At 42.1% G+C, this 26,703-nt stretch overlaps 1 protein-coding gene across 11 annotated transcripts in view; it reads left to right on the top strand.

Moving 5' to 3' along the window:
* Positions 1–26,703, top strand: part of Prune2 (prune homolog 2 with BCH domain) — a 259,308-nt gene that overhangs the window by 166,429 nt on the left and 66,176 nt on the right. For all 11 annotated transcript variants that reach the window (XM_048806933.1, XM_048806938.1, XM_048806942.1 and 8 more), the window contains exons 8-9: positions 1,501–8,056; positions 8,377–9,145. In XM_048806933.1, the coding sequence (XP_048662890.1) occupies positions 1,501–8,056; positions 8,377–9,145 (7,325 nt within the window). The remainder of the gene's footprint in view (positions 1–1,500; positions 8,057–8,376; positions 9,146–26,703) is intronic.

Raw genomic sequence — 26,703 nt, 5'->3', positions numbered from 1 at the left:
GTTCCCGAGGCTTTATAAAGAAAAGAAGTTGATTTCACTCACAGTTCTAGGGTTTCAAGACCATGGCACTGGCATCTGCTTGGGGTCTGGTGAGGACCTCAAGGCAGATAGTGTCACCCTGATGGGAGAAGTCAGAAGAGATGACACAGTGACACCGGAAGCAGAAGAGTCCGTTGAGATGGCTGAACTTGCTTGATAGCAACCCACTCTCATGAGAACTAATCTAATCCCATGAAACCTTTATAAATCCCTCTGGGGGTGATGCCCCCAAGACCTATAACCTCCTACTAGGACCCCCAACTTTTAAGTCCCCACCACCTCAACACTGCCATCCTGGGGACCAAGCTTCCAGCACATGAACTTTTGGAGGACACAGTCAAATCATATCCAGACCTTGGCAGAGCTCCAGGACAATTTTTCTTCTAGACCGAATCCATGAAATCAAGTTTTGCTATCTCAAATAAGAGCAAGTTTACCTTGGGGTGCTGTTTCCTTTTGAGACTGCTCCTCGGTAATAACTAACAAGGTTTAGTTTCTGTTTTGTGCTCGGGCTTTAGTAACTGGTGACCTGAGGCTTTAATCTGTTAGTTGGTGGTAGCTAAGATTCTGACTAGGTTAACAGTTGGATCCTCTAGGTTGATGGTTAAGCCTTTTAACCCAAGGTCTAGGAAATAAAAAATAATTAGAAAAAATTAATCATAAAACACCACTGGATGTATCAAGCCAGTGCACTTGATTTCTAATGTGAGAACATACTTGACTCGTTACAGGAGAAAACATGTGGGCATCAAATGCTTCTTCCCTCACCATCCCTCACTAATAGGTTAGACACTGCCTCATGCATCCCCAGGCGGCTGGAAGCAATGCCTCCTTTCTTTCCTATATCCTCCCATTCTGTCCTCAAAGAGCACTGTATCAGCTTTCTTAACACCATATGTACTCTAGCTTGCTCTCTGTGCTTATCTGTTCCAGATAAGAAGCCCCCTGCCCCTGCCACAGATGCATCTGTGCCTCCTCCTCTGACCTACATGCTTTTGCACCCTGTGTCACCAGCTTGTGGCTCTTTCAATGTTTGACTCTGAATTTGGTTTCAAAGCTGAATTTTTATCTTTGGTTACTGGCTTCCTAGGGACAAGATTTAGACATTGGAAGCCTCCACGATAGTATTTTTCAAATCAAAGCTCTTAGCAGCAAATCCTTCATATTGCATGTAGGAAAGGACTTACATGATTCTAAACCTCTGTACCTGTAACTTTTGAGAGCCACAAGCCAGTGAATCAGCTGGATTTTGAGTTAAATGAGAAGCAGTTTCACAGAATTAAAGGGTTGGTGGTAGATTAAGTGGGATTTCCCAAGTCTCGAATTATATTCAGTCATTTGAGGTCTTTTTAGATAGATGAACACAAATTACAGTTATGTTAAAAAAAAAAAGTAAGAAAGACAAATTGCAAACTGCAAAGACCACCTGAGTGCTCATGCAGACTTCTGTGCCTCCCTCAGATTTGCTGTGAGCTGGAAGAGTGTCAGAACCCCTGCCTGGAGCTGGAGCCCTTCGAATGTGGCTGTGATGAGATCCTGGTGTACCAGCAGGAGGACCCATCGGTGACTTGTGATCAGGTGGTTCTCCTCATCAAGGAAGTCATCAATAGGAGGTGTCCAGAGATGGTCTCCAACAGCCGGACATCCTCAACAGAAGCCGTGGCGGGCAGTGCCCCCCTCTCCCAGGGCTCTTCTGGGATTATGGAGTTGTATGGTTCTGACATAGAACCACAGCCCAGCTCTGTGAACTTCATAGAAAACCCTCCAGATCTCAATGATTCTAACCAGGCTCAGGTGGATGTCAACGTAGACCTCGTTAGCCCAGATAGCGGGCTGGCCACCATTCGGAGCAGCCGTTCATCCAAGGAGAGCTCAGTTTTCCTCAGTGATGACAGTCCCGTGGGAGAAGGTGCAGGGCCTCACCACAGCCTCCTCCCAGGGTTTGACTCCTATAGTCCCATCCCCGAAGGGGCAGTGGCAGAGGAGCATGCCCGGTCTGGGGATCATGGGGAACGCTTTGACCTCTTCAACTTTGACTCAGCACCCATGGCTTCTGGGCAGTCCCAGCCATCTTCCCATTCCGCAGACTACTCCCCAACAGATGACTTCCCCAACAGTGATTCATCAGAGGGTCAACTTGCTGCTGGGCCCAAAGGACTTGATGAGATCGGGATCAACATGTCCAATTATTCATCCAGTTCACTGTTGTCAGAGGCTGGAAAAGACAGCCTTGTGGAATTTGATGAGGAGTTTGCCCAGAGACAAGAAAGTCTTGGAGACAGCTCTGAAAGAAATTTGAACATGACAGGTTTTATGGGAGATGACTCTCCTTCACCAGAAAGACTGAAAAATACTGGGAAAAGGATCCCACCAACACCTATGAATAGCTTTGTAGAAAGTTCACCATCCACTGAAGAGCCAGTCCCACTATATCCAGAAGACATAACCCACAAAGCAATTGACACAGGGCACATGGGGCCACCTCAGACTCGTGCACGGTGCAGCAGCTGGTGGGGTGCTTTGGAAATGGATTCTAAAAATATTGCTGATGCGTGGAGTTCCAGCGAACAAGAATCTGTCTTCCAGAGCCCCGAGTCCTGGAAAGATCATAAGCCCAGCCCAGGGGATAGGAGAGTCTCAGATTCTGCATTTCAGCCAAAGAATCTTGAATTCCCAAAGTCAGATCCTTGGAAGTCTGAATTTGGTCAGGCCGAAATGGGTAGCAATGCTATTCAAGACGAAAAAGAGGAAAGTCTGCAGTTTCAGAGCCTGCCCACTGAGAAGTCACATCTGCCAAATGCTTCCCCCCAGGGAACAAACCACTTGATAGAAGACTTTGCTGCTTTGTGGCATTCTGGCCACTCTCCCACCACAATGCCTGAGCCCTGGGGAAAGTCTACAAATGATGCTGAACCGGCAACTGCAGTGTCATTTCCAGCCTGGAGTGCATTTGGTAATGAAGATAGTACCAAAGCTCTAAAAAATACCTGGAATCTTCACCCAACAAGTGGTGAGACACCTTCTGCGAGGGACCCCAATGAGTGGGCCATGACAAAAAGTGGGTTTTCTTTTCCTTCAGAAGACCTTCAGGACCATTCACCCAGTGAGATAAATAACGAAGCAGCTCCAACAATCTGGGGCAAGAAAAACAATGACTCCAGGGAGAATATTGTTGTATCTGGAAATCCCAGTTCTGGTTTAGAACAGGCATGGAATAATTCTAAGCCACCAAGAGAAGATCAGCATGGTTTAGTGGATCCTAAAACTAGAGGGAATGTATATGAAAAGGTAGATTCCTGGAGACTTTTTGAGGAGAATATTAAGAAAGGAGGGTCAGATGTCTTAGCTCCTTGGGAAGATTCCTTCTTATCATATAAATGCTCTGATTACAGTGCATCCAATGTGGGAGAAGATTCAGTGCCTTCTCCGTTAGATACCAACTACTCCACCTCTGACTCTTACACATCACCAACATTTGCTGGAGACGAAAAAGAAACTGAAAACAAGCCATTTGCCAAAGAGGCAGGATTGGAGTCAAATGACTGCACCACAGAAGAGCCTGAAGTTCCTCCGCAGTCGCCACAGCAACCACCTAGAAATCGAATCAGTTCTGGTCCTGGGAACCTGGACATGTGGGCTTCACCTCATGCAGATAGTGGTCCTGAAATAAATGCCACTCATGACCCAGGTAAAGATTTACTCCGGACAGAGCACACAGAGGATAAGGACGCCTCCGTGGAGGATGACATGGCGGAAAGCAGCCAGTCCAGTTACGACGACCCCAGCATGATGCAGATGTACAATGAAACCAACAGGCAGCTCACACTTCTGCACAGCAGCACCAACTCCCGCCAGGCAGCCTCTGACAACCTCGACTTGTGGAACAGAGTCATTCTGGAGGACACGCAGTCCACGGCAACCATTTCGGATATGGACAATGACTTGGACTGGGATGACTGCAGTGGGGGGGTGGCGATCACCAGTGATGGCCAAGCAGAGGGATATATGGCTGAAAGTACGGAACCAGAAACCCGATTTTCAGTAAGGCAGCTGGAGCCATGGGGCACAGAGTATCAGGAAGCGAATCAGGTAGATTGGGAACTTCCCCAATCTGAGCACACCAAGGACACTACTCCCAATGAATATCACACTCTGAATGAGAAGAGTGGGCAGCTGATTGCAGACAGTATTTGGGATTCTTTTATAAGAGATAAAGATGTGTCATCATTGAAGTTGCCAGACCCGTCATATATTATGGATTCAGAACAAAGCAATTTACCTCCTGAAAGTCCCAGCCATTCAGCAAGTGATAAGAATAGTCCCACCCGAGATGTGCTGGAAGTTTCTGGAATCAGTGAGTCAGCAGCACTTACAACTCATCCTGACAACCAGGAAACAGGGACAGCAGCCCTGCAAGGTGACACAGAATCCCTGGTGACCGGGCTTGAGAGTCCAGGACATTTTGCCCACTCAGATCCATGGATGATAAGTCACAGCTACGAAAAAAGTGAAACTGAGAATGAAATTCCAGGATCCTTGGACAGGGGGAGCCTTGATAAAGGGGATCCAGTAGATCTGGGAATGGATAGCACTTCAGGGATTTATGGAAAAGGGCCTAATGATCTCTCTTCTCCAGTTGCATCTGAACATGAAGAAGTTGGCACCGAATCAGGCAAAACCAGCTCTCTTTCAGTCACTTTCAGTCCTCAAACCAAGGAGTCACAAGATGTTTTAGAGTTTGACTCTTACAATATAACCTCTTATGATACACAAACAGAGATGTCCACAAACAACCTGCAAGCAAAGGAGACCTATGAAGAGTCCCTCATAAGTCAAGGAAATTCAGATGAAACTACTGAGATTCCAGATGGGATGAATTTAACAAAAAATGTATCTTTATCTGAAATGGATCCTGAGGAAACTAAAGAATATAACATTCTGGAGCCCGAAAGAGTAAAAGAAGCATCTCCCCAAAGCCTGGATATTTGGGATGGCCCTACAGACAGTGATGTGCAGGATAATCACCCGAGCTCTGAGATAACTAAGAATCTTGAAGCTAAGGATACTGACAACAGCCTTCCAGGAACCGGTTCATCTGGAGATTATGACAGAAATAGTGTTTCTAGTGGGTATACTCACTCAAGTGCATCGAGTCCTGACCTAAATGATTCTTTGGCTGCATTGTCTCCCTGGGGCCATGTACCCCTTGTGGATCATCAGCAAGAGGATGGAGATGGATGGAGTAAGCAGGATCGCCAAGAATCGGAACCAGTCACCACTGAGGGCCAAGAAGAAGCCATTTCTGAAATGAAAGATTTGGAGGAAAGCAGAACAGATGGGCTTGAAAACAGCTTTGATCACAAGGTTCCTAAATTTTTAGAGATTTGGAATGACTCAGTGGATCGTGATTCCCTATCCTCTTTATCCAGTCCTGAAACAGGAAAATATTCTGACTATTCAGGTGATTATCTGGAAAGAAATGTAACATTTAGCCTTCAGGAGAAAAATGAATGTGACATTTCTGAATCTGTGCAGCCAGAGGACGCCACGGCCATTCGAGCAAGCTCTGACTCTGATGAGGATGGTATAGGTGATGATGTATCAGTAGAGAAAGAGATCCCTTTGGTCACTTGTCAGGTGGCTCAGAGTGAATCCAGAGCTTGGGATTCATTAACTGAATCCAATTCCTTGGCCACAGTGGATCCCATGCCCGAGGAGTTTTCAGACAATGCAGGCAGCTCAGAACCAGCAGGGAATGAAAATGAGTCAAACCCTTTCTGTGACAATTTGCAAAGCAGCCTTGATCAGTGGAATTTCTCACCACTCACAGAGACTGAAGCACAGATCACAGCAGTGGAAGACAGGAGATCTTCTCCAGAGACAGAGAGGACCAGAGATGACGTATGGCAAGTATCTCCCAAAACTGAACCAAAGAGTGAGGATCATTCTAGATCGGAAATGCATGGCTTTTCAGCTGAAGGCAACGAGTGGTGGAATGCCCCTCCGCCCGAAGCGAGATCAATCGAAAGTACAAGTGCATTTGACGGGAAGCTGTGTAACTCGAGCGCTGTGTTAGAGATGAATTCTTCGGACTACCAAAGTGTGGGTCCCTGGGGAGCACCCATGCAGGGTGATACGGAATCCATAGAAACATACTGTACTAATCCTTTCAATGATAAACTTCAGTCACCCTTTCTGGATGATCATGGAGACAACTCCCATGAGCAATTCTGGAACATTCAACCAAGACAGCCAGACCCATATGCTGATCCGTTTAGCCAGCTTGTAATATTGGACCAAATTAAAGATAAGGATTCCACAGAGCAAACCTTCATATCTTCTACTGGCAACAACCTTCCTTCTGAAATGCCCACCCAAGAGCGGTGTCAGGATTCCATGCTGACCGTCTGGGACCAGCCGGACCCAGCATTTACTCCCACAGATGAAAATGAATGTGTTATAGCCAATACCTCAACTGCTGAATGTCAAGAAGCAAATTGGTGGGAACAAGAAAAACCAGACCTTGGTGAAATGACACATTCCAGCATTGCTGCAGAAAATATCCCTACTGTCAGTTCCCCTACACAGTTGATAAAGAAATCAGGCTCTGAATGGGATAGCTCCAGCCCTAGTGAGAGCCCCCAAGGTCCCTTTGTTCCAGATATTTTGCATGGCAACTTCCAAGAGGGTAGGCAGCTGGCCTCAGCTTCGCCTGACTTGTGGATGGATGTCAGGCAGCCCTTCAGTGTAAAACCAGATGGTGAGAATCCTGATATACTAACTCACTGTGACCAGGACAGCAATTCTCAGGCCTCCAACAGCCCTGATATATGTCATGATTCTGAAGCAAAGCAAGAGACTGAGCAGCACGTCAGTGTTTGCATGGGACCTGAAGTGAAACTCAGTGATTGTTATCTTGCTGAGCCAAAGGTGAATGAAGAACCTAGTCAGGAGCCTGGGCAGGAATCTATCCCATACAACCCAGAGCTCTGTTCTGAAAATGTAATTCCACTACCTCCCATCAGCAATCAAGCAAATATAGATGGCTCATCTCAGCCTCCCTCTTATAAAGGTTCTCCAGAACCTCCTGAAATGAATGATGATGACAGTACAGGTTTAAAAGCATCAGAAAAAAGAATTGGCTTAGATTCAGCACCAATTTTGGAAGTTTCAATCCCAAGGACTGAAAATGTGGGAACTAGGGTTTTTGTTTCTCACCAGGAGCCACCTGTAGAAGGCAGTGGCTTTTGGGTATCAGAGAACTTTTCTCCTGAAAGTCAGATAGGTACAAGAGCTTCACCTAGCTATGAACCGTCTTTTGCTCCTGTGAATCCTGCCACAGCTACTGATGCTTTGCTGGCCTCAGACACCTGCCTGGATGTAGGTGAAGCTGCCTTTGACCATAGTTTCAGTGATGCCTCTGGTCTCAACACTTCTACAGGAACAATAGATGACATGAGTAAATTGACATTATCGGAAGGTCATCCCGAGACACCAGTTGATGGGGATACAGGGAAGCAAGATATCTGTTCATCTGAAGCCTCATGGGGTGATTTTGAATATGATGTAATGGGCCAGAATATCGATGAAGATTTAATGAAAGAACCTGAACACTTTCTTTATGGTGGTGACCCTCCCTTGGAGGAAGATGCTCTGAAGCAATCGCTGGCACCCTACACGCCTCCCTTTGATTTGTCCTATCTCACAGAACCTACCCATGGTGCTGAAAGAACAGAGGAACCTGGGTCCCCAGAGGATGTGTCTCTGGGGAGTGAAGCAGCAGAGATGTTGCTTTCCGCCCTTCCTGATCAGAATGAGAGAAAACACCCTGAGACCCCAAATGGACAGCCTGGACACCAGCTGGTGGTACTGCATATTCATGAAGACCTTGAATCAGTTTCTTCACCTGTAGGAGGGGCAGGCTCCAACACTGAGTTATCACCATCAAATATTGACTGGGAAGTAGAAACAGATAATTCTGATCCACCAGCAGGTGGCGACATGGGACCATCAAATGGTAAGAAACCTCCCCATTCCTCCTCTCCCGAGAAACTGCTGGCTTCAATTAAACTAGTGCGATTGTAAAATATACTCTTTCTACCAATATAGGTAAAGAGAAACTAAATACGTTTGCTCTGCATGCTAGCCAATGCTTGTAAAATGCAATAAAATCTAATGCTTATATCATAATACCTATCCCTGAAAATTGAACAACTCTACAAAATAAAAATATTTTTTAAATTGCCTTTTTTTAAAATAATCACTTGCAAAGATCCCAAATCACACAACGTGTTATTTAAGATTTGTTCTCCCCATCTCACTTTCATCTCTTTCTAGGTGCCATCCAGGAAACATTAGAGATAGAAGAAGAAAAAATAATTCCTACTGAAGAATCTGAGCAGATAAAATCAGAATACAAGGATGAAAGATGCATAGCTAAGAATGAGGATCATCATGTACTACACATGGATTACATACTTGTAAGCCATGAAAAAAATTCACCCTTGAAGTCAGAGGCCTGTGAAGCAAGAGGAAGCATATCTGAATCAGAAGAATCACCCATAGAATCCCAAGAAACAGGGCTTCCAGGAACTCAGTTAGCAAACTTTCCAGACCCATGTCAGCCTGCCTCCTTACATGAAAACAAAGATCATCATGAAGAGGAAATGTCTTCCAAAGACGACAAGAGGTCATCTCTTGAAAGCCCTACACAAGACCAGAGTTGGATGGTCTTGGGCCATGGTGAAGTTGGTGATCCATCATTGGAAGCCAGAGATTCAAGGCCTGGATGGTCTTGCCAGACTGTGGAGCCATGCTCTGATCTTAGCCTGGGCAAGGATCCCCAGGTGCAGGTTCTGGGAGGAATGAAGCCTCTAGAGTCTTTAGCACTAGAGGAAGTCTCTGTTGGTCAGAGCAGCCAATCACAGAGGAACAAAAGGCAAGGCAGGGCTGTCCCAGATGCAGTTCTGTTGCAGATGGTCACCCATGACAATGAATGGGAAATGCTTTCACCACAGCCTTCTCAGAAAAACAAGATGCCTGAGAGGGAAATGGAGGAGGAGACAGAGTTCCTTGAGCCTGGAACCAGGAAACCAAGACCAAATGGGTGAGCAAAATATTAGACTTATTTTTTTTCTTGAAAATCATTTTATTTAGAAACCAGGGAAATGGTGAGGGGTTATGGAATGTGAAGAACCCCTACATGATAGGAGCGTTGCTTTTATTTATTGCAAGGCATATCATCCATAAAACTAGAGAACTATGAACATAATGATAATCTGTGCACATTTCCAGCCAAAAACCAACCAAACAAAAAATCCCTTCTTCAAGTCTTATCCTGACCCCGACCCTCTACATACTTCAGTACTTATATGATGCTGAAACAGGAAATGGAATGGAGTGTCACTGCATTTCTTCAGCACCTACTATGTGCAAGGCAGTTTGCACAGGTCATTTAATCTTTATGCTAGCGGAGGAAAAAAAAATAGGTGAAATGGGGAAGAAGAAATTCAAGGCCCTGAATGTTTCTGTCACTCTCCTAGATTTAAGTAACCAGAGTAAGCACTCTGGGCTTCAAAGCTTTCCTCCTCCAAAGCCCATACGTTTCTGGCTGACATACTGCCTATCTTATAGAAAAGGCATTTTCTGGTCTGATGTAAACACTGAACTTTCTGGTAGAGATAAGGAGACTCCAGAGCAGGCTCAAAATCTTTGTGTGAAACATTAGCCCCCTAATTGGCTGAGAAACTGGCAAATGGATGCAGCCCTCCATCCATTCATTCATATGACTTCTGAGAATTGGCCTTGTGCCACATTTCCAGGTAGCCAAGGAGCGTACAGCAGGCAACGCATGTTGTTACCACCTTCAATATTTTGGTTCTGTTGAAACTGTTTTTCAACTTTTTATTTCTCTTCATTGGCCCTTATTACCACTCCTCCACCCCCTGCTCCCATTGACAAAAAGGGAAAATAGTAAAAAGTAAATTAAGCAACGGGGAAACCCTGTTTTCTCTTTAAAATACAGTGGAGGAAAGATGTCATTTTTCCTGCTCAGTTTGGGAATATAAAGGACTACATTCACCACGTGAGTCAAGGAATCTGGATCCCATCCTGGATCTACTGTTACCAGCTATGTATTTTAGGATTAAACCCAGGCTTACATTTCCTCGTCTGTGAAATTAGTGGGTTGGACTGGAAGGTCTCAAGCCTTCCCATAGTATTAAATTCTGTGAACTCAATTTGTGTGGAAACAGAATGTGTTCAAGGAAGCTTCGGCATTTGCAAATTACATTTCTTGATGAAAGAAAACAGAAAACAAAAAAGCGTTGCAGGAGGATGTGGGGTTACTAAACGGCTGTATTGAGTTAAAATCTGTACCATATTCAAGTGCAGCTTCGTGAACTGACGTTTTCGGTCGGCCTAATCTTTCTTTTCCTGTCAAGCTACTTCCTTCCAGAGAGACCCCAGATCCGTTATCAGAAAGAGGAGCAGATGGATCCCAGCAGCCCTGCTGGCATTGCTGTGGGTTGAGCTGAGAACTCAGGCAGCCACGAGTTGGCTGAGCTATTGTTTGGCTTCTTGTCTGCATTTCGCACATACCCCTGCAATCCAACAGATGACAGTCCCTGTCCAATTGTGCCACTAGCACATTTTCTTTCAATGGAAAAGAAAAGATTCCTTTGCTCATCTCTTTCTGCTCAGTTCCTATCATACTGAAACTTTCTCACAGTGCGAGGCTGGGGCAGATGTTCCCCTCGGCATTGCTATTAATTTTTGCATAACACTCTGTATCAGAAAGTTTCCCTCTGTGCTGATTTTGGGAAGAGACCAGTTGTTTAAAACAGCAGTCCTCTAGGACCAGTGACATCATTACTACCAGAGTGCTTGTAAGAGGTGCAATGATCTGCTCCATCCCAGACCTCCCTCAGGAACTCCAGGGGCTGGGCACAGGCAACTGTGCTTCAGCTGCGCCTCCCAGTGATTCAGGTACACACTTCAGTTTGAGAACTACTGCTCTAGATCGGACTCCTAGCCTAGATGTTTTCAGTTTAATTAAGGAACTAGACCTAGGTGAAAAGGTCTATTATAATAGTCAAGATGGTATATAACTGATGTCATTTTAACTTTAAATAGCCCAAATTATGGGCATTTGTCATAGATCAGCTGCTAAGCACTCTCTGTGCATTATTTCATTTGACCATGGCACTGTGTGGGGTAAAATTATATAAGGGAGTAACTGATAAGAGACTCCTGTTTAGGGCACCTGTATGGAGCAGGTACCAGGACAGTGTATCATCTATCAGGAGGGAGGGTAGGTACTCAGGGCCGTCAATACTTTAAAGCCCATGAGAATGTTTTACTTTCTTTTACAGTCAGAAGGGAAGAATAATTATATTCCTCTGTGTACTATATTTGTCTATTTACCAAAATAATTGCAAAATGAACTTAAAAGAAAAAAACCATAATGAAGGAAGGGGCCCCTGAATCAGAAGTTCCCCTGGAAGTTACAGTGTGGCTGAGAGGTACAAGTAGAGATGGATGAAAGGAAGATCATAATTTGCAAAGGTGAAGAGGAGGTAAGCAGCCCGTCAAGTGAACTGGGAAGAGTAAGATGCAGGAACTCACGGCGACAGGAAGGCAAGCACAGAATGAGAGAGCCATGCTTTCCCAAACAAAAACCTGGCCACACCTGACACGTCATTTGATCACAGGACAGAATATCTAAAATCAAGACCATCGAACAAAAGAAAGAGGGGAGGGGGACTTCATAAATAGACGTAGGTTCCCAGTGTGCGTGATATGGCACACCGGTTACAAATGCACTGCTTTCCTCTCTTCGCCTGCCTCACCCCCTCAGCTCTCAGACGGCTTTCAGCACCCAAGAAAGCATGAGAAACATGTCTTTTGTTCTCATTCCACCTGCTCACTCTTATTAACAAAATGTATTAGTAGGCTAGGAGATAGCCTCTGTCCTTGAAATTGTCAGTACTCTGTTCATGTTCCCTAGGATGGGCCTTCCCAAAGCCCTTTGCCAACATGTTGGTCATCCTACAGCTACAGACTGGGCCATCAGTGGATTAAATACTAGTTCCCTGAGATAGTGATGAATGTACCTGGTCCTTCCTGTGTAGTCTCAGAGGACATCTGCAGAGTAAGCATTGATTAAAACGAAGGGGCAAAGCATGGTCAGAAGAATGATGCATAAAGAAAGGGACGATTGTGTCATGTATTATTCAGGGGTTTCCAGAGGAACAGAAACAATAGGAGATATATACAATATATATGTATATCTATAATATCTATATCTATATTTCTCTCTATATATATCAATGCATACATATAACAATAAGGGATATCTCTATGTCTATATATCAATGCATACATATAATGATAGGAGACATAGATAAATAAAGGGAAGGGAGGGAGAGAGAGAGAGAATGGACTTATGTGTGATAATACTGACAAATCCAATCTCATGAGAGCAGGTCAGTAACCTAGAAACTCAGGGAAGAGTCAGTATTAAATGGCATCCAAATTCTGAGGGCAGCAGGCTGAAAACTCAGACAGTTTTGAGGAGAATTCTTTCTTCAGGAAACTTCAGACCTCTCTTGTATGGCCTTTAACTGATTGGATGAGGCCTGCCCCTGTTAAGAAGCATAATGTACTTTACTCAAAATCTGCCAATTTCCATGGTAATAACTTCTAAAAAGCATTTTTACATAGACATCTAGACTGGTCTTTGGTCTAATAACTGGGCACCACAGCCTCACCAAGTTAATACATAACATGAACCGTCATAGTGGATAGTCAAAAGCCCAAATGATATGCCCAGCAGGAAATAGCTGCATAGGGTGACGAAAGGAATAATTTCTAAGAGGGCTAGAAAAACTGATGATATTGCCTGATCTTGGAGATACATGCAGCAGTGGAGGGTGGAAGGAATGAAGGGGAAGGGATGAAAAGGGAGAGGGCCTTACATTAATGTCATTTGGACCTCTTTGTGTGTGGTGCTGAGGATGTACCCAGGTCCTTGGGGATGCTAGGCCAGGGCTCTCCCTCTGAGCCACACCCCCAGCCCATCTCCCAGACCTTTGACATGGAGTATTTAGAAGGAAAACTGACCCTTATATTTGTGGAGATATATCTTGCTTCCTCACTCTGTGAGGCGAGGTATTTAGTGTTCCGCAAAATAAAAATAACCTTCAAACACAACATATTTCATATTCCATATACTCTGCTTCTACGCTGACCTCTATGCATTCTATCTTTTTTAAATTAGTAATTTTTTTTAAATTGGTAATTTTTAAACCTTTTTTCTTGTCTAATAAGACTATAGAAGAGAACTCATATTTTCTCCTGTGAGTGAGTGACCTTTTGGTTTTTTATGAGACCTTCAAAATTAGACTTTTTCTGTCTATGACTTACATTTGGAGAGTTAATACATTGGTTCTCTTATCCACATGGGTAAATAAATAATCTGTAGACTCTTTCTCTCCATATTGGGTAATGGGAACTCTGCGAAGAATCTCATGGCCCCTTTCTGAGCCTTGCTGTGTGGTTAGGCTATGTCCCAGGTCGAAACATCTGCCCTCACTAACGGGTGAGTTGATTTTCCACAAATTCAGCTTTCTGTAATTTATTCACTGTTTCTTGGCTTTTTCCTGAACCAATCATGGAAAACCAAACTTGGCACTAACTCTGTTCATTTATGTTTGTAATTAGAGTTGATCATTTAGTGTGTTATATTTGGTGAGTTGGTGGTGACAAGTCTCAAGTCCTTTAAATTTGCAATTCAGTTTCTTCCTTCTTCCCTCCCTCTTTTCTCTCCCTTTCTTTCTTTGTGGTTTCCTAACCCCTCATCTCTGCATATCTGGCCAACCCTACCCTGAGCAGACCTTCAATAATAAGAGCTAGCAAATTAACAATTATATTATTTTCTCGTTCACCAATTGTCATTTGAGATAGGTAGGTCAAGTTTAACTATCACTATGACTCAGTCTAGTGAAAAGACTGTTTTTGTGAACAGCTAAGATAACAGGCATGGTGGTGCACCCATCTAGTCTGAGCTATTTGGGAGGCTGGGTGGGAGGATCACTGAGCTCACTGAGTTCCATATGAGCCTTGAATTGTCTCAAACAAATAAAAAGTGAGCTGCTAAATGCCATCCAGAAATTAGAAAGTGGTGAAGTTGAAACTTAAACCTAAGACTTCTCACTTCCATCTCAGAGCTTGTCAATGAAGCATGGCAGTTTCAAGTCATTCTTGAACATCAATGAATTCATTCCTGTTTCCCCCATTGTCTCATCAAAAGGCCTACAAAGCTTCAGAGTGAAAGTTCTCAGTGCAATTTCTTGAGAATGACTGAGCCAGAACTTGCCTTTCAGACAATCTTGTGACCTACTGAACTCTTCTGATGTCTACCACAGTAAACTGATGAGAGCTACCATCATGTTGGTAGCTGCTCCCTACTGGGAGCGTGCAGAACCAACCTGGGTGCCTGAAGGTCAGAGGGAAACAAGAAAATCAAAGCCTCTCTATGTTCATTTAATTTTTTCAAATATTTATAGATGCAGAATCTTGTGGTGAGGAATTTTACAATGAGGCAGCCCTGAGTGCCAACCCAAGCAGATACAGTTCAATCGACTGGCAGGAGGAACACCCACAGAGGAACCCATTTGTGTTGTATTGGCTTCTCATTTTAGGAAAATTCAAGTTGTATCTCTGCCTGAAAGCTTAAAATTTCAGAATTAATGGCAAAGCTTCCTTAAAAAAAAAAAAAAAAAAAAAAAAAACTTTCTTGAAAATTGATGGTATTTGAGGAAGACAAGAAGTCATGACTTTCCTAAGTAGGATAAATTATTACAATGTCAGGGACACAGGAGAAAACAGGTGACACATTCAAATTAGGAAAATTCAAGAGATATTTTTTTAAGGGAGGATTTATACAGATGGAGGTAAAGTGTGGGGACCCACAGGAATAGCACAGTGGCCTAAGAATAGTGGCAGCAAGAAGGGAGGGATCCTAGATCCCAGAACAACAATTTCAAGAATTTAGGGTAGAAATTAGGGTAGAACTGTCTTCAGATCCAGTCAGTCCCACTGGGAGGGGCTGGGTGAGTACTTGTTTCTACCTCCCTCTCCTTCCTCCCTCTCATCTCCCACTCCCATCCTCATTGGACAAAATCAAGTGGCAGTCCCAAGGGTGGGGAGGCTGGCAGAGAGCAGGGTGGAGGAAGTAAGGGTGTGGAGTGAGGAGGCAGATGTTATTCAGCACAGCTGGCAGAGGTGGAGTGTGGTGAAACCTCCGCTTCTGAACACTGTACTGAGATATTTATGTACAGGATTAGTTAACTGACCTCTGGCGGAGGATCTGTCTCCAAGACTAATGTGAGTCCTTTTGGAACAAAGGCTATCTAAAAGTCAGCCCAGAAATCCAAGCTGCTGTTTCTGAACCTGAAACAATTTTGCTCCTCCCTCACCTCTGGGAATATTTGCCAAAATCTGGAGACATTTGTTGTCACAACTGGGGTGGGTGACACTCTTGGGGTGGGGACAGGCCAAGAATGCTGCTAGACATCCTACAAGGGCACAAGATATTCCCCACAACAAAGGATTATTCAATCTCAGGTACCTGTAGTGCCAAAGCTAAGAAGCCCGCTCTCTTCCAACCACCTTACTTTCTTCCTACCACTTATTTTCCCTCTGAAATGATCTTCCATTTATTTAATTGATTTTATCATATCTTGCTCTACCTATGAAAATATAACCTCCAGAAAAGCAGAAGTTTGGTGTGTCTTGTTCATCATTGTACCCCTGGTGCTTAGAATAACACTTGTCAAATGTCAGGTGCCCCACGGAAAAGAAATGCAGTTTGTCTGACATAATTTCCTTTTTTTGAAAATGTCAGGTATTTAGTGCTCCTTTCCCCAAGGTAGTTGTGCTAGATTTAACTTGGGAACAACAGGCATCTTTCTCTTCAAAAGTTACAAAATACATCTTTTGAAATTTAAGAATGTGGTTAGCTATGGAGTTGTGGCTCAGTGGTAGAACGCTTGCCTTGCATGCGTGAGGCACTGGGTTCGATCCTCAGCACCACATAAAAATAAATAAATAAGATAAAGATATTGTGTCCATCTACAACTAAAAAATATTTTTTAAAAGAACATGGTTACCTGTTTTTAGTGTTCCTATACTTCTCCTTCAGGATTCTTATAATCTTTTAGTTTTCCTATGGTGCTATTACTCATTTCATTCAACCTCTTGGAGAAAAATAGATGTTTTTATTTTTTAAATTGGTCATGTGTTCCTTTACCATAACTATTATAATCTATTCAGTTCGAATGTCCTTTTCCTTATCAGGGAAAAAAATGGTTTTACTAAATCATCTCTTACGTATAAACTCAAGCAGCAGTTGACAATATGTAACCTTCAAAGACCTTTATATCTTTATTTTTTAAACCTCAATTCATGAAATAATCATTTGAAAATACTAATTAAGCTCTCAGTGAATAACTAAAACCCCAGGAGAGAATTTGACATCTACCATGCCTCTTTTGTCAATATAATCACCGGTATGCTGCTTATTGCATTTAAGCAGTAATTCTTATTTAAAAACATAATTGTAGGTGCCTCCATATAAGAATAAAATAATACATTTTCTCAGTTGCTGACTCTGGTTTAGGATTATTTTGCCAGGTATAATCTGGAAGAATGTCCTATAAGACAACAGGAAGTATTATTGGTGATAGTGTCCCACATGTCAAATTTAATGAAGTATTAATTTTAAAGGTAGCTGAGTTTGGCCTGATGTCAATAACTTAATCACTTTCCATATCAGCTGCTGACTTTAAAACAGATACTATTTAAAACAGAACACACTTAACTTTCTTTCTGTGGCCTTCCATTGCTGCCTTTTCCACTTGGAGAAGGAAACCAGCATTGCATAATGGAGAGGTCTCCAACCAGGCACATGTCTGTAATCCAGCTACTTGGGAGGCTGAGGCAGGAGGATTGTAAGCTGGAGGTCAGACTGGGCAATTTAGTGAGACCCTGTTCCAAAACTTAATATAAGAAAAAGTATAGGGCTGTAGCTCAGTGGTAGAGTGCCCCTGGGTTCACTCCCCAGTAAAGTTGGGCTAAAAGTTATTATGTTCGTTTTTATTATGTAAAATTTCTTTATTATTTTATTTTCCTTAACAAGTCAGTGTATCTGGGTGGCATTTTTAGAATTAATAATCATATTAGTAGCAAATTTCTGTTGCAAGAGTTTCTCAACCCAGACTCTCTACATAGGTTGTGTTATAAAGTATATTACTACTACTATTGGGTTTGGTGAATGAGCAGTCTGGGGCACTTTGCTCTTTAGTCAAAACTTGCTAATGATTGGTAGAAGTCATATTCAACATGCTTAACCTCTGTCTTTGCTGTGTGGATCTTGGGCAAGCATCCTAAGTTTGTATTTTCAAATACAGGATGTGTGTGTGTGTGTGTGTGTGTTTAAGAGACTTCAGGGAAACTAAATCCCTTGCAACTTGTGCTTTGAGCCGGTTCACATACAGTCTCCCTCAGGCACAAGAGTGACAGTTTTCCTGAGCTGACATAAAAATCAAGGGCGCATTTCTGACACCACCATCCAGGTGAGAGTGTTTTATATCCCCAAATATTAACTCTGCCTAGCCCCAGCCAGCTCTGTTTATGCTCCAGCCGCTTGCTGGTGGCTGGTGCACTGGGAGATCTGGGAGGCAGGTGATCATCCTTATTTAGATGTGCCAGGGATCATGTGACCAGAAAATGGAGGCGAATCTGTATTTCCAGTTAACTGCTCCAGACAGGAGATGCTGAAGAGCAGTAACCGCGCATCCTTCTCGCCCTGCCGCTAGCGAGCCTCCTTTCATCCTCAGAAGGTAGGTGGGTCGGGGTGTGGCTTTAGAAGATCGGGTGCGTGAAGGCAGATTGCCTGGGGAATGTGGTTTTCAAAGCCTCTTCTACCGCTGCTGGGAAGTTGGAGGGGGAGAAAGGAGCGATGAGCGGAGGCCAAATTCTGCCCAGCCCCTCACGACTGACAGCTGGCTGCTGCGTTTCCTTCTGCATCAGCTCATAGGCGACAAGCTTGTAGTCTTTATGCTCACCTGCCCCTTTCCTGTCCCTCAGGTAATCAGCGATTACCTATAATTGCATAGCTATAATCCTTTTTTTATTCCTTTATTTCTGTGTTGAAAATGGTGATAGGAAATCAAAAGCCGTGACAATTTTGAAACTGTTTAGGACTATTTGCTGATGGGTATTATAATGTCTATTTGGTTTACTTCACAACCAGAACAGTCCTGGTAGAGTGGCATTTTTAAAAATGTTATTTCTAAAAGTTGCTGACCCTCATAACATCCACTTCTCTATTTTTCTAATGAATCTTGTAACCTTTAAAACTCACCTTAGTTCTGAGCTGCAGAAATAGGTCATCAAAAAAAAAAAGCGTATGTTCTTCTCTTTTTAAAATCGAGACAGAAAGAATACTTATCAAATATCAAAATTTAACTGAGAAACTAAGTTATGTGAGGACCTAAAAAAAAAAAAAAAATGACCAGCTGGCCAGTTTCAACCAAGAATCACATAAGTTGTATATTCCTGTGTAGGAACTAGAAAACAAAACCTGATCCTCGCCTGGCAGAAGTGATTTGAAGTGTCATTCTGCCTGAGATCAGAGGCCTTGCCATGTTGATTTAGGCATATAGACACCATTTCCAGAAACTGCCCCCTTCTTTGACATGGTTTAAGTCATAGGTAAACTGCTCTAAGAGTATGACTTCTGGGACCCAAGCCCCTCCTTTGGAGAAATATGGGAACAGCCTCCAAATCATTCATTTCAAAATTTTCATTTGATCAAAGTTTTTTTTTTAATATGTAATCAATAACATAAACAGAATGTAAAACCTGTGATAACTATTTAAAATGATAATCAAAGAAAATGGCCCATGGAATTTTTCTTAATTGAAGAGACTCCTTATCCAGGAAGGGAAAAATACCTGCTTTTATAGAAATGTTTCTTTTGGTGAATTAGACACTTTCAGAATCATGAAGGCTCTGTACTTTAAAATGGCTTGCTTGGACCTGGCTCTGCTACTCAAGAATAAAGAACAGCAGGAGCTGTTGTCTTTTGCAGTGAGCAGCACCAAAAACATCCTGTTGAGATTAAGCTTTGTAATGCAAAGTTACCCTTTATGTCCTAAATAAGGTCTGTGGCCCCATAGGTAGTTAAGAATAATGAGCCAGATCTCCTTCTTATTAGCAAAGAGTTAAATTAACACCCCCCCTCAATGGTTAGACCTCTCTTTGGTGCATTCTAGTGAATTTCCATTTCCAGTTCTTCCCCCAATGGCTTTGTACTCCTGAAAACATTCTTTTCTTCAATAAGAGATACTGGAAGTTCTGGCCAGAGTTACATTTATATTTGGGCTGGTTTCATCAATTCCTACTAATTACAGTTAATAATATATTTGGGGGAAAGAAAAAGAGGTGAGAGGGCAGAGTCAAAAGTAACAAAAGACAAATTCTGCTCCCTGGCATCCTGTCTGAAATGAAATTGACAAAGAATATTTTGGCGTGTCTCATTCTGGATTCTATTAATAGCAGGTAGGGAGGGAGAGAAAATCCTAGGAGTGATATTGGCAAATTATGTTGTGTACATGTACGGATATGTAACTACAAATTCCATCATATGTACAACTATAATGTACCAATAAAAAATGAAAATAATAATAATAATAGCATGAACTGTGGGGTAGTAGTGGATGGATGCATATGAGGGGCACAGGAGAAGAGACAAGAGGCGGCATTCAATGTCAAGGCACCATTATCATTTGAAGGCCACAGCCAGAGTTGGTATAATTTATTCTAGTAGCAAGCTGTTTATCTACTATTTTGATAATTGCTCCATTTTTATTTATTAATCTATTTATTTATTTTTGTGGTACCAAGGACCAAACCTGGGGTCTCATGCATGCACTTTACCACTGAGGCACACCCCTAGGCCCACTGTATGGTTTCTGAGTCCTAAGAAAACTGCTAAAGTAATATAAGCTGAAATAAATCTTGAAATTCATTTGGGCTTACTGTTTTTGAGTTTATAGGTAGAAAGAAAAAGAGGAAAGAAAGAAAAATAAAGATAGAAAGCAAATGACCTGGTGTAAGAATGGGGGGAAAAACACTAAACCCTGACTTAGTATGAATGAGTGATTGGCCTAAGATCATTCAGTCAGTGGCTAGGCTAGGCTCACAACCTGAGGGTCCTAACTCTCCATCTTGGGGTACTTCCTTTTAACCCAGGACCTCTGGGAAGCTCTTAGCAGAATCTAGCCTATGCAATTTAAATTCCACAGAGCTTTAAAAATAAAAATCTATCCTACTTTCAGAATAAGGTTGCATTTCCTAATTCCTTTACAATCATTATACTTACATAAATTTAGGGAAAATGAAACTGAACACTCTCAGAATTTGTACATTTATTTTGAACAGGATGCTGTCCCTAAGGACTGACTGCATGTGATCCAAAGGTAATTAAGATGCAACCTCTTATCTCACCCCATGGGGAGGAAGAAGTAAAACAAATGGCATGCAAAGGACAGAGTGAAATCAGCTCCTTACCAGGTGTAACCAATGAGCTTTGGGTGCCTTAAGGTGAGAGTGTTGCTCTATTTCCTTTGTCATAGAGGAGCAAGCTAAGATTCATGAATGAGGCAGATTCAGTAGGTTGGGGGAAGACAGAATTTGATAGATAAACCATGCTACAGAGTCAGGAGGGCCATCCATTGGATTTGGGAGATGAAGAGAATTTGATTTTGAGTGAAGGGTAGAGCAATTGGGAAGGTAAGCATGGATTGAACTAGATGGTTGAGAGGCCCGAGAATCAAACACAAAATTTGCATTAATTGTATCATGTTGGCTGTAGGAAGCCAGTGTTTTTTGAGCTAGGTGTTGTGATTGGCAGTGGGTTGGCAATGGTGTGGGAGAAATGGAAGACAAAATGGTAGGTGATAGTCCCCCCTGAAACATAATCGAGGCTGGAATAGTGCTTGAAATGGAAACAAGGGAGGCAATTCCAGAAATGCAGACATGGAAGAAAACTATAGTCCTTGAAATTGAGGAAGATGAGAACACACTAGGGAGGTGCCTGGAGAAGAATTGGGAAGCTTGATGATTGGTCATAATTTCATTCAGCATGATTAAGAATTTGCAACCTTGGAGATACTTGATTTAAATTAATATAAGTCAAGTGAAAAAAAAAAAAAAGGATAAAATCCTTGGCAGTGGCACTCGCTGAAAGTAAAATCCCACATCTGAATTTTAGCCTTAGGCCGTGGACTCTGGTCTTTGTGATGACCCTTTCCCCAAAAGCTCAGGTTTGCAAACCCTTGTATTTACTTTGGTATAACTATTGGGGGTGGGGTATGAAGAGGATGGTGACGTTTTCCTCTGGTTGTCCTCTTCCCTCCTGGATAATGACTGTGTGAATGAATGACTACAATTTCACAGAGAGGATAGAGAACATTCAGCTTGAGGGCAGGGATCAGGCCAAATGCTGCCCATGATAAGCTCTAAAGAAATTCTGGCTCATAGGTTGTGAAAACAGAATGAGTCTTGGTAGTGAGCATATGGGCTGGGGAGAAAGGGAAAGCCCAGATGTTATCCATCTTTACTACCTTCCCCACTTTCCCACAAGGCCAAGTACCACCTCTTGTCTGCAGGCTTCCAGCATGATCCCTGCTGCCCACAGCTGGAGGAACTACTCCTGTTCCTGGCTCTGCTACCAATGTTACCTCTTGTGGCATTTAGCCCCTCCTTTTCTCATTTTGTGTGAACTTGTGTTGTGTCTTTTCCTCCTTTACTCTCCTAAATTTTAGGTTTTCTGAGAACACAATGCATCTCTGATCCACTCTCTTTGTAAAACACCCTTCTGCAAATTAGTTTAACACTTTTCATGTGATTCTGGCACTCAAACATTTCTTGAACTCTTACCTGAACTAACAGTCTGAGAAACAAACAGCATCAGAGAAGCTGCAGTTAAGAAGTCCTAGCAGATATTCACAATGGTTAAGGTATAGTTTTGCCTGGAGACAGAACTTTTTCAAAATCTTTTTCCAACTCAGAAATTGAGAACAAAACATGTGCTTTCCATACTGCCATGAGAAGCAGAATTTGAGTGCCGTCCAGAACCAATATGGAATACCTATTCTAAAGCCACCATGGCCCATGAAGCAGGAGAATTATCAAAGAAACAAAAATATCACCACTTAGCATTACATTTTTCTACACCCAACTTCCAGAAATATCCAGGAAAGGTGAAAATTGGAAATTCTTGAAATAGCTCTACCTAAAATAAAACAAGAGTGAAATCACTGTAGTGTGATCCCAAGAGATCAGCTGAGCAGGAGATAAGTGAGGAGAACAGGAGAGATGAAGGTTATTGATCTAGAGAAAGATCAGTATAGGTAAAGGTGGGCTGAGGATGTAGCTCAATGGTAGAGTACTTGTCTAGCACAAGACCCTGGTTTCAATCCCCAACACCCCCCACACACACACACACACACACAGGAAGAGAGAGAGAGAGCGAGAGAGCGCATGCACACACACAAACTTGGGATGGAGTCAAGCCCCATCCTTGGGCAGCCCATGAAGAAGATTCTTTTTGTGTATTAAACTAAGTTCAGGGATGATCAAAATTCATCTCTTTAGTATAAAGGCAGAAACTGCATTTCCTATGATGAGTTAGTCACCAATTTTTCATGTATTTGCCAGTCTTTTAGTTCAAGCTTGTTTCTCACTGGCTTGATGAATGGTCTCAGGCTTTAGAGTTTATTTCTCAGTACCAACTTTTATCCACCAGGAGGGAACTGGTAACCAGAGCATGTGAGTGATGTATGAGACCGAGTAATGGAATCCCATATAATGCTAAAATTCTGTGAATAGCAATTATTTAAAAGTATAAGCACATTTCCCCCTATACAGCTATCTCCATTTACACAATGAAGACATGCCTATGACTGAGAAATAGTTAAAGGATCAGTTGTCTTTGTGAGGTTGACATAGCTGTGCGATTACTGAATCTATCCCTCAGGAGAGTATGAAATTAATCAAGTCTTGTAAATTAGCTTCCTAGAATGTGATTATACTATGCAGTGGGTTACGTGTTAAGTCTGGGTTTCTGTCCCCAGAGGCCTAACTTGGGTTCTCTCCCTCTGGATCTGTCAGGCAGCAGTAGAGGAGATAAACTGAAGGACTGGTGTGCTCCTTCCAGAATAAAGATTCTCCTCCATGAAACTGGGTGTGCTGGTGATGATCAGACACTATTAACACAGCCTGGATGGCTGTAGAAATTTATTTTCTCTCAGTTCTGGTGGTTGGAAATCTGAGACCAAGGTGTTAGCAGGGTTGGTTTTGTCTGAGGCCTCTCTCCTTGGCTTGCATATGGCTGCCTTCTCCCTGTGTATCCTCGTGGTCTTCCTTCTGTGTTTGTGTCCACATGTCCTCTTTAAAAGGACATCATTCATTTTTAGATTAGGACCCACTCCATTTTAACTTAATTACCTCTATAAAAATGCTATCTGCAAATACACTCACATTTTGAGGTGCTGTGACTTTAGGACTTCAACATATGAATATCAAGGAACACAATTCAGCCCATAGCAGATACCTGAAGAATGTGACAGTGGGTGTGCTGCAAATGTCTCACAGTTCTGTGATTGGTGGCAGACTTGTTATTCTTCAACTGGTCTGAAAGGCTAAGAGGAGAATTCATGAAGAAGGAAGAGTTTGGGAGGGAGGTACAAAGGAACTTTTTCTTTTCAGAGTTGCATTGGGGATCTAAGGGAGTCCACAGTCTTCAAAGCGTGATCTGGAATTTTCCCATTGTCACTTGGTAGCTAACTTATATCTGTTACACCCCAGCTATTGGGAAGGTGGAGGAAATGAGAAGCAGAGGCAGAAAGGAGGATTAGGGGTCCTGGAGTTATGTGTGCAGCCAATTCCTGCTCCTCTTACCCCCTCCTTTTCACCTGTCTCTGAGCAAACCATACTGGGAAGCAAATCATCAGGGTAGACAAACCCAAGTAGCTTTTCAAACAGAGGCAGAAATACAGGGTGGAATGATGGATACTAGAAACTGGAGGAGCTGGGGAAGAAAGAAATGGAGATCTGTTGGCCAAAAGGTGCAAAGTTTCAGTTAGACAAGAGGAAAAAGCTTCAGTGATCCATTGCACAGAATGTTATTGAAAATCAATAATGATGCACTATGTATTCCAAATACCAAAAAAGTAGATTTTAAATGTTTTTACCACAAAAATAATTAGACGATGAATTTATTAATTAGGTTTGATTTAATCATTCCACAGTGTAATTATATCTCGAGATATCAATTCATCCAATAAACATATGAGGGCCAGCTAACTTCAAGGATCATTCTCCTGGTACTTCATATGAGAGCTAACTCTGTATTTATAAATAAGAATAGTCCACATGTAAGCTCCACAGAGCAATGTCCTTGTTTGATCATCTCTACATTTACAAAGCCCTTAAGGCTCCCAGTCCATGGTAGACAACCAACAAATATTTGTTGAATTAATAGAAAGAGAGAAAAAAAATCCATGGACATACATATTTTTCCCAGTCTTTTTTTTTTTGAGGGGGGGGTCAGTCGGCCTCTATGAGTGGCTGGTACAAAAACCCAACTTACCTCTTTTAAGGTAGTAAAAACATTTATCGTCTCATATTAAAAATTCAGGAAATAACCTGGTTGTAGGTAGAGATAGATAAGAAAATTCAAATTATTCATTTTTTTTCCTTCTACCTACTGTCTCTCTTCTATGTTGGGTTCTTTTATCCATAATGCCCTCAGTTTACATTCCCTTCAGCTGACAATCTCCACAGACAGGAATTCTTTTCCCCAGAGGTTCCAACAAAATCTGGGTTCAGTCTCATTGGAACAACTCAGATCACATGCTTATCCTAGAACCAATCACTGTGGCAGGGGCAGAGACTATACTGATTGGTCAAGCCTGGTCACCTAGCCATCTCTGAAGCCAGAGGGAGATAGCCTCAAGTCCCAAACCTTTGTGTACCCCAATGAGATGGAGAGATGATTCTCCAAAGGGAAACAGAGGTGCTATTATCAAAACAGGAAAGAGTCTGGGCAGGATGACACTGGAAACACTCTCACATCACATATAGTAGTCCGTCATTAACCATGGTTTTGCTTTCTGTAGTTTCAGTGGTCAGAAATGGTTCAAATATATTAACTGGAAACTTCTAGAAATAAATGACTCTTGAGTTTTAAATAAGTTTTATTATAGTATGTTATTATCATTATTCTATTTTACTACTCATTGTTGTTAATCTTTTACTGTGCCTAGTTTATAAATTAAATTTTATCATAAGTATGCATGTATAGGAAAAAACAGTGAATAGTTTAATTCTGTCTGTGGCTTCATGTGGGAATGGGGAGATGTCCTTCTTCAACCTGCTGAATTGCTGGGATTACAGGTATGTACCACTGCATGTGGCTGTTACTGGTTTATTTCATTTAGCATAATGTCTTCAAGGTTCTTCCATGTTGTGGTCTGTTCTCCTTCCTTTTTAAGGCCAAATGATATTCTATTGAATTTATATGCCACATTTTCTTTATCCATTCATTTATCCATAGACACTTGGGTTCCTCCCACCTATTGACTATTACAACTGAACCTGCTATGAATATAGGGGTGAAAATATCTCTCCAATGTCCTACTATGAAGTCTTTTTTTTGGATCTGTAACCACAAGTGGGATTGCTAGATCATATGGTAATCTATTTTTAAATTTTTTGAGGGACTATTACACTGTTTTTCATAATGGCCCATCAATTTGCATCACCACCAATAGTGTGTAGAGGTTCCATTTCTCCACGTTCTCACCAACACTTGTTCTTTTCTTTTTTAAAAATACTTATTTTGGGGCTGGGGAGATAGCTCAGTTGGTAGAGAGCTTGCCTCGCATGCACAAGGCCCTGGGTTCAAACCCCAGCACCAAAAAAAAAAAAAAAATTATTTTTTAGTTGTAATTGGACATAATACCTTTATTTATTTATTTTTATGTGGTGCTGAGGATCGAACCCAGGACCTCGCACTTAGCTAGGCAAGTGCTCTACCGCTGAGCCACAAACCCAGCCCTTCTTTTCTTTTGATATCAGTCTTTTTAATGACTGTGGAGTGCTATCTCATTGTAGTTTTGATTTGCATTTCCCTAATGATTACTGATGTTGGGCATCTTTTTATATGTCTGTTGACGAGTTTTATATCATCTTTAGAGAAACATCTATTCAAATCCTTGCTCAATGTTTTACCCCCTCTAATAGGTTGTCCTTTACTCTTGGTTATATCCTTTGATACACAAAAGCTTTTAAATTTTATGTAGTGATACCAATTACCCATTTTTACTTTTGTGCTATGCTTTTGGTATCATATCCAAGAAATTATTGTTAAATCCAATGTCAAATTATTGTAAATCCAAAGCTTTTCTCCTGTGTATTCTTCTAGAAGTTTATAGTTTTAGATCTTATGTTTTGGTCCTTTATCCATTTTTAGCTAATTTTTTATCATTAAGGTGAGGGTTCAACTTCATTCTTTTAGTATGTGAATATCCA

The sequence above is a fragment of the Marmota marmota genome, unplaced genomic scaffold (genome assembly GCF_001458135.2).
Source record: "Marmota marmota marmota unplaced genomic scaffold, marMar, whole genome shotgun sequence".
Classification (NCBI taxonomy): domain Eukaryota; kingdom Metazoa; phylum Chordata; class Mammalia; order Rodentia; family Sciuridae; genus Marmota; species Marmota marmota.
Note: the sequence above shows the minus strand (reverse complement) of the source record. Positions and strands in the feature narration are given on the sequence as shown.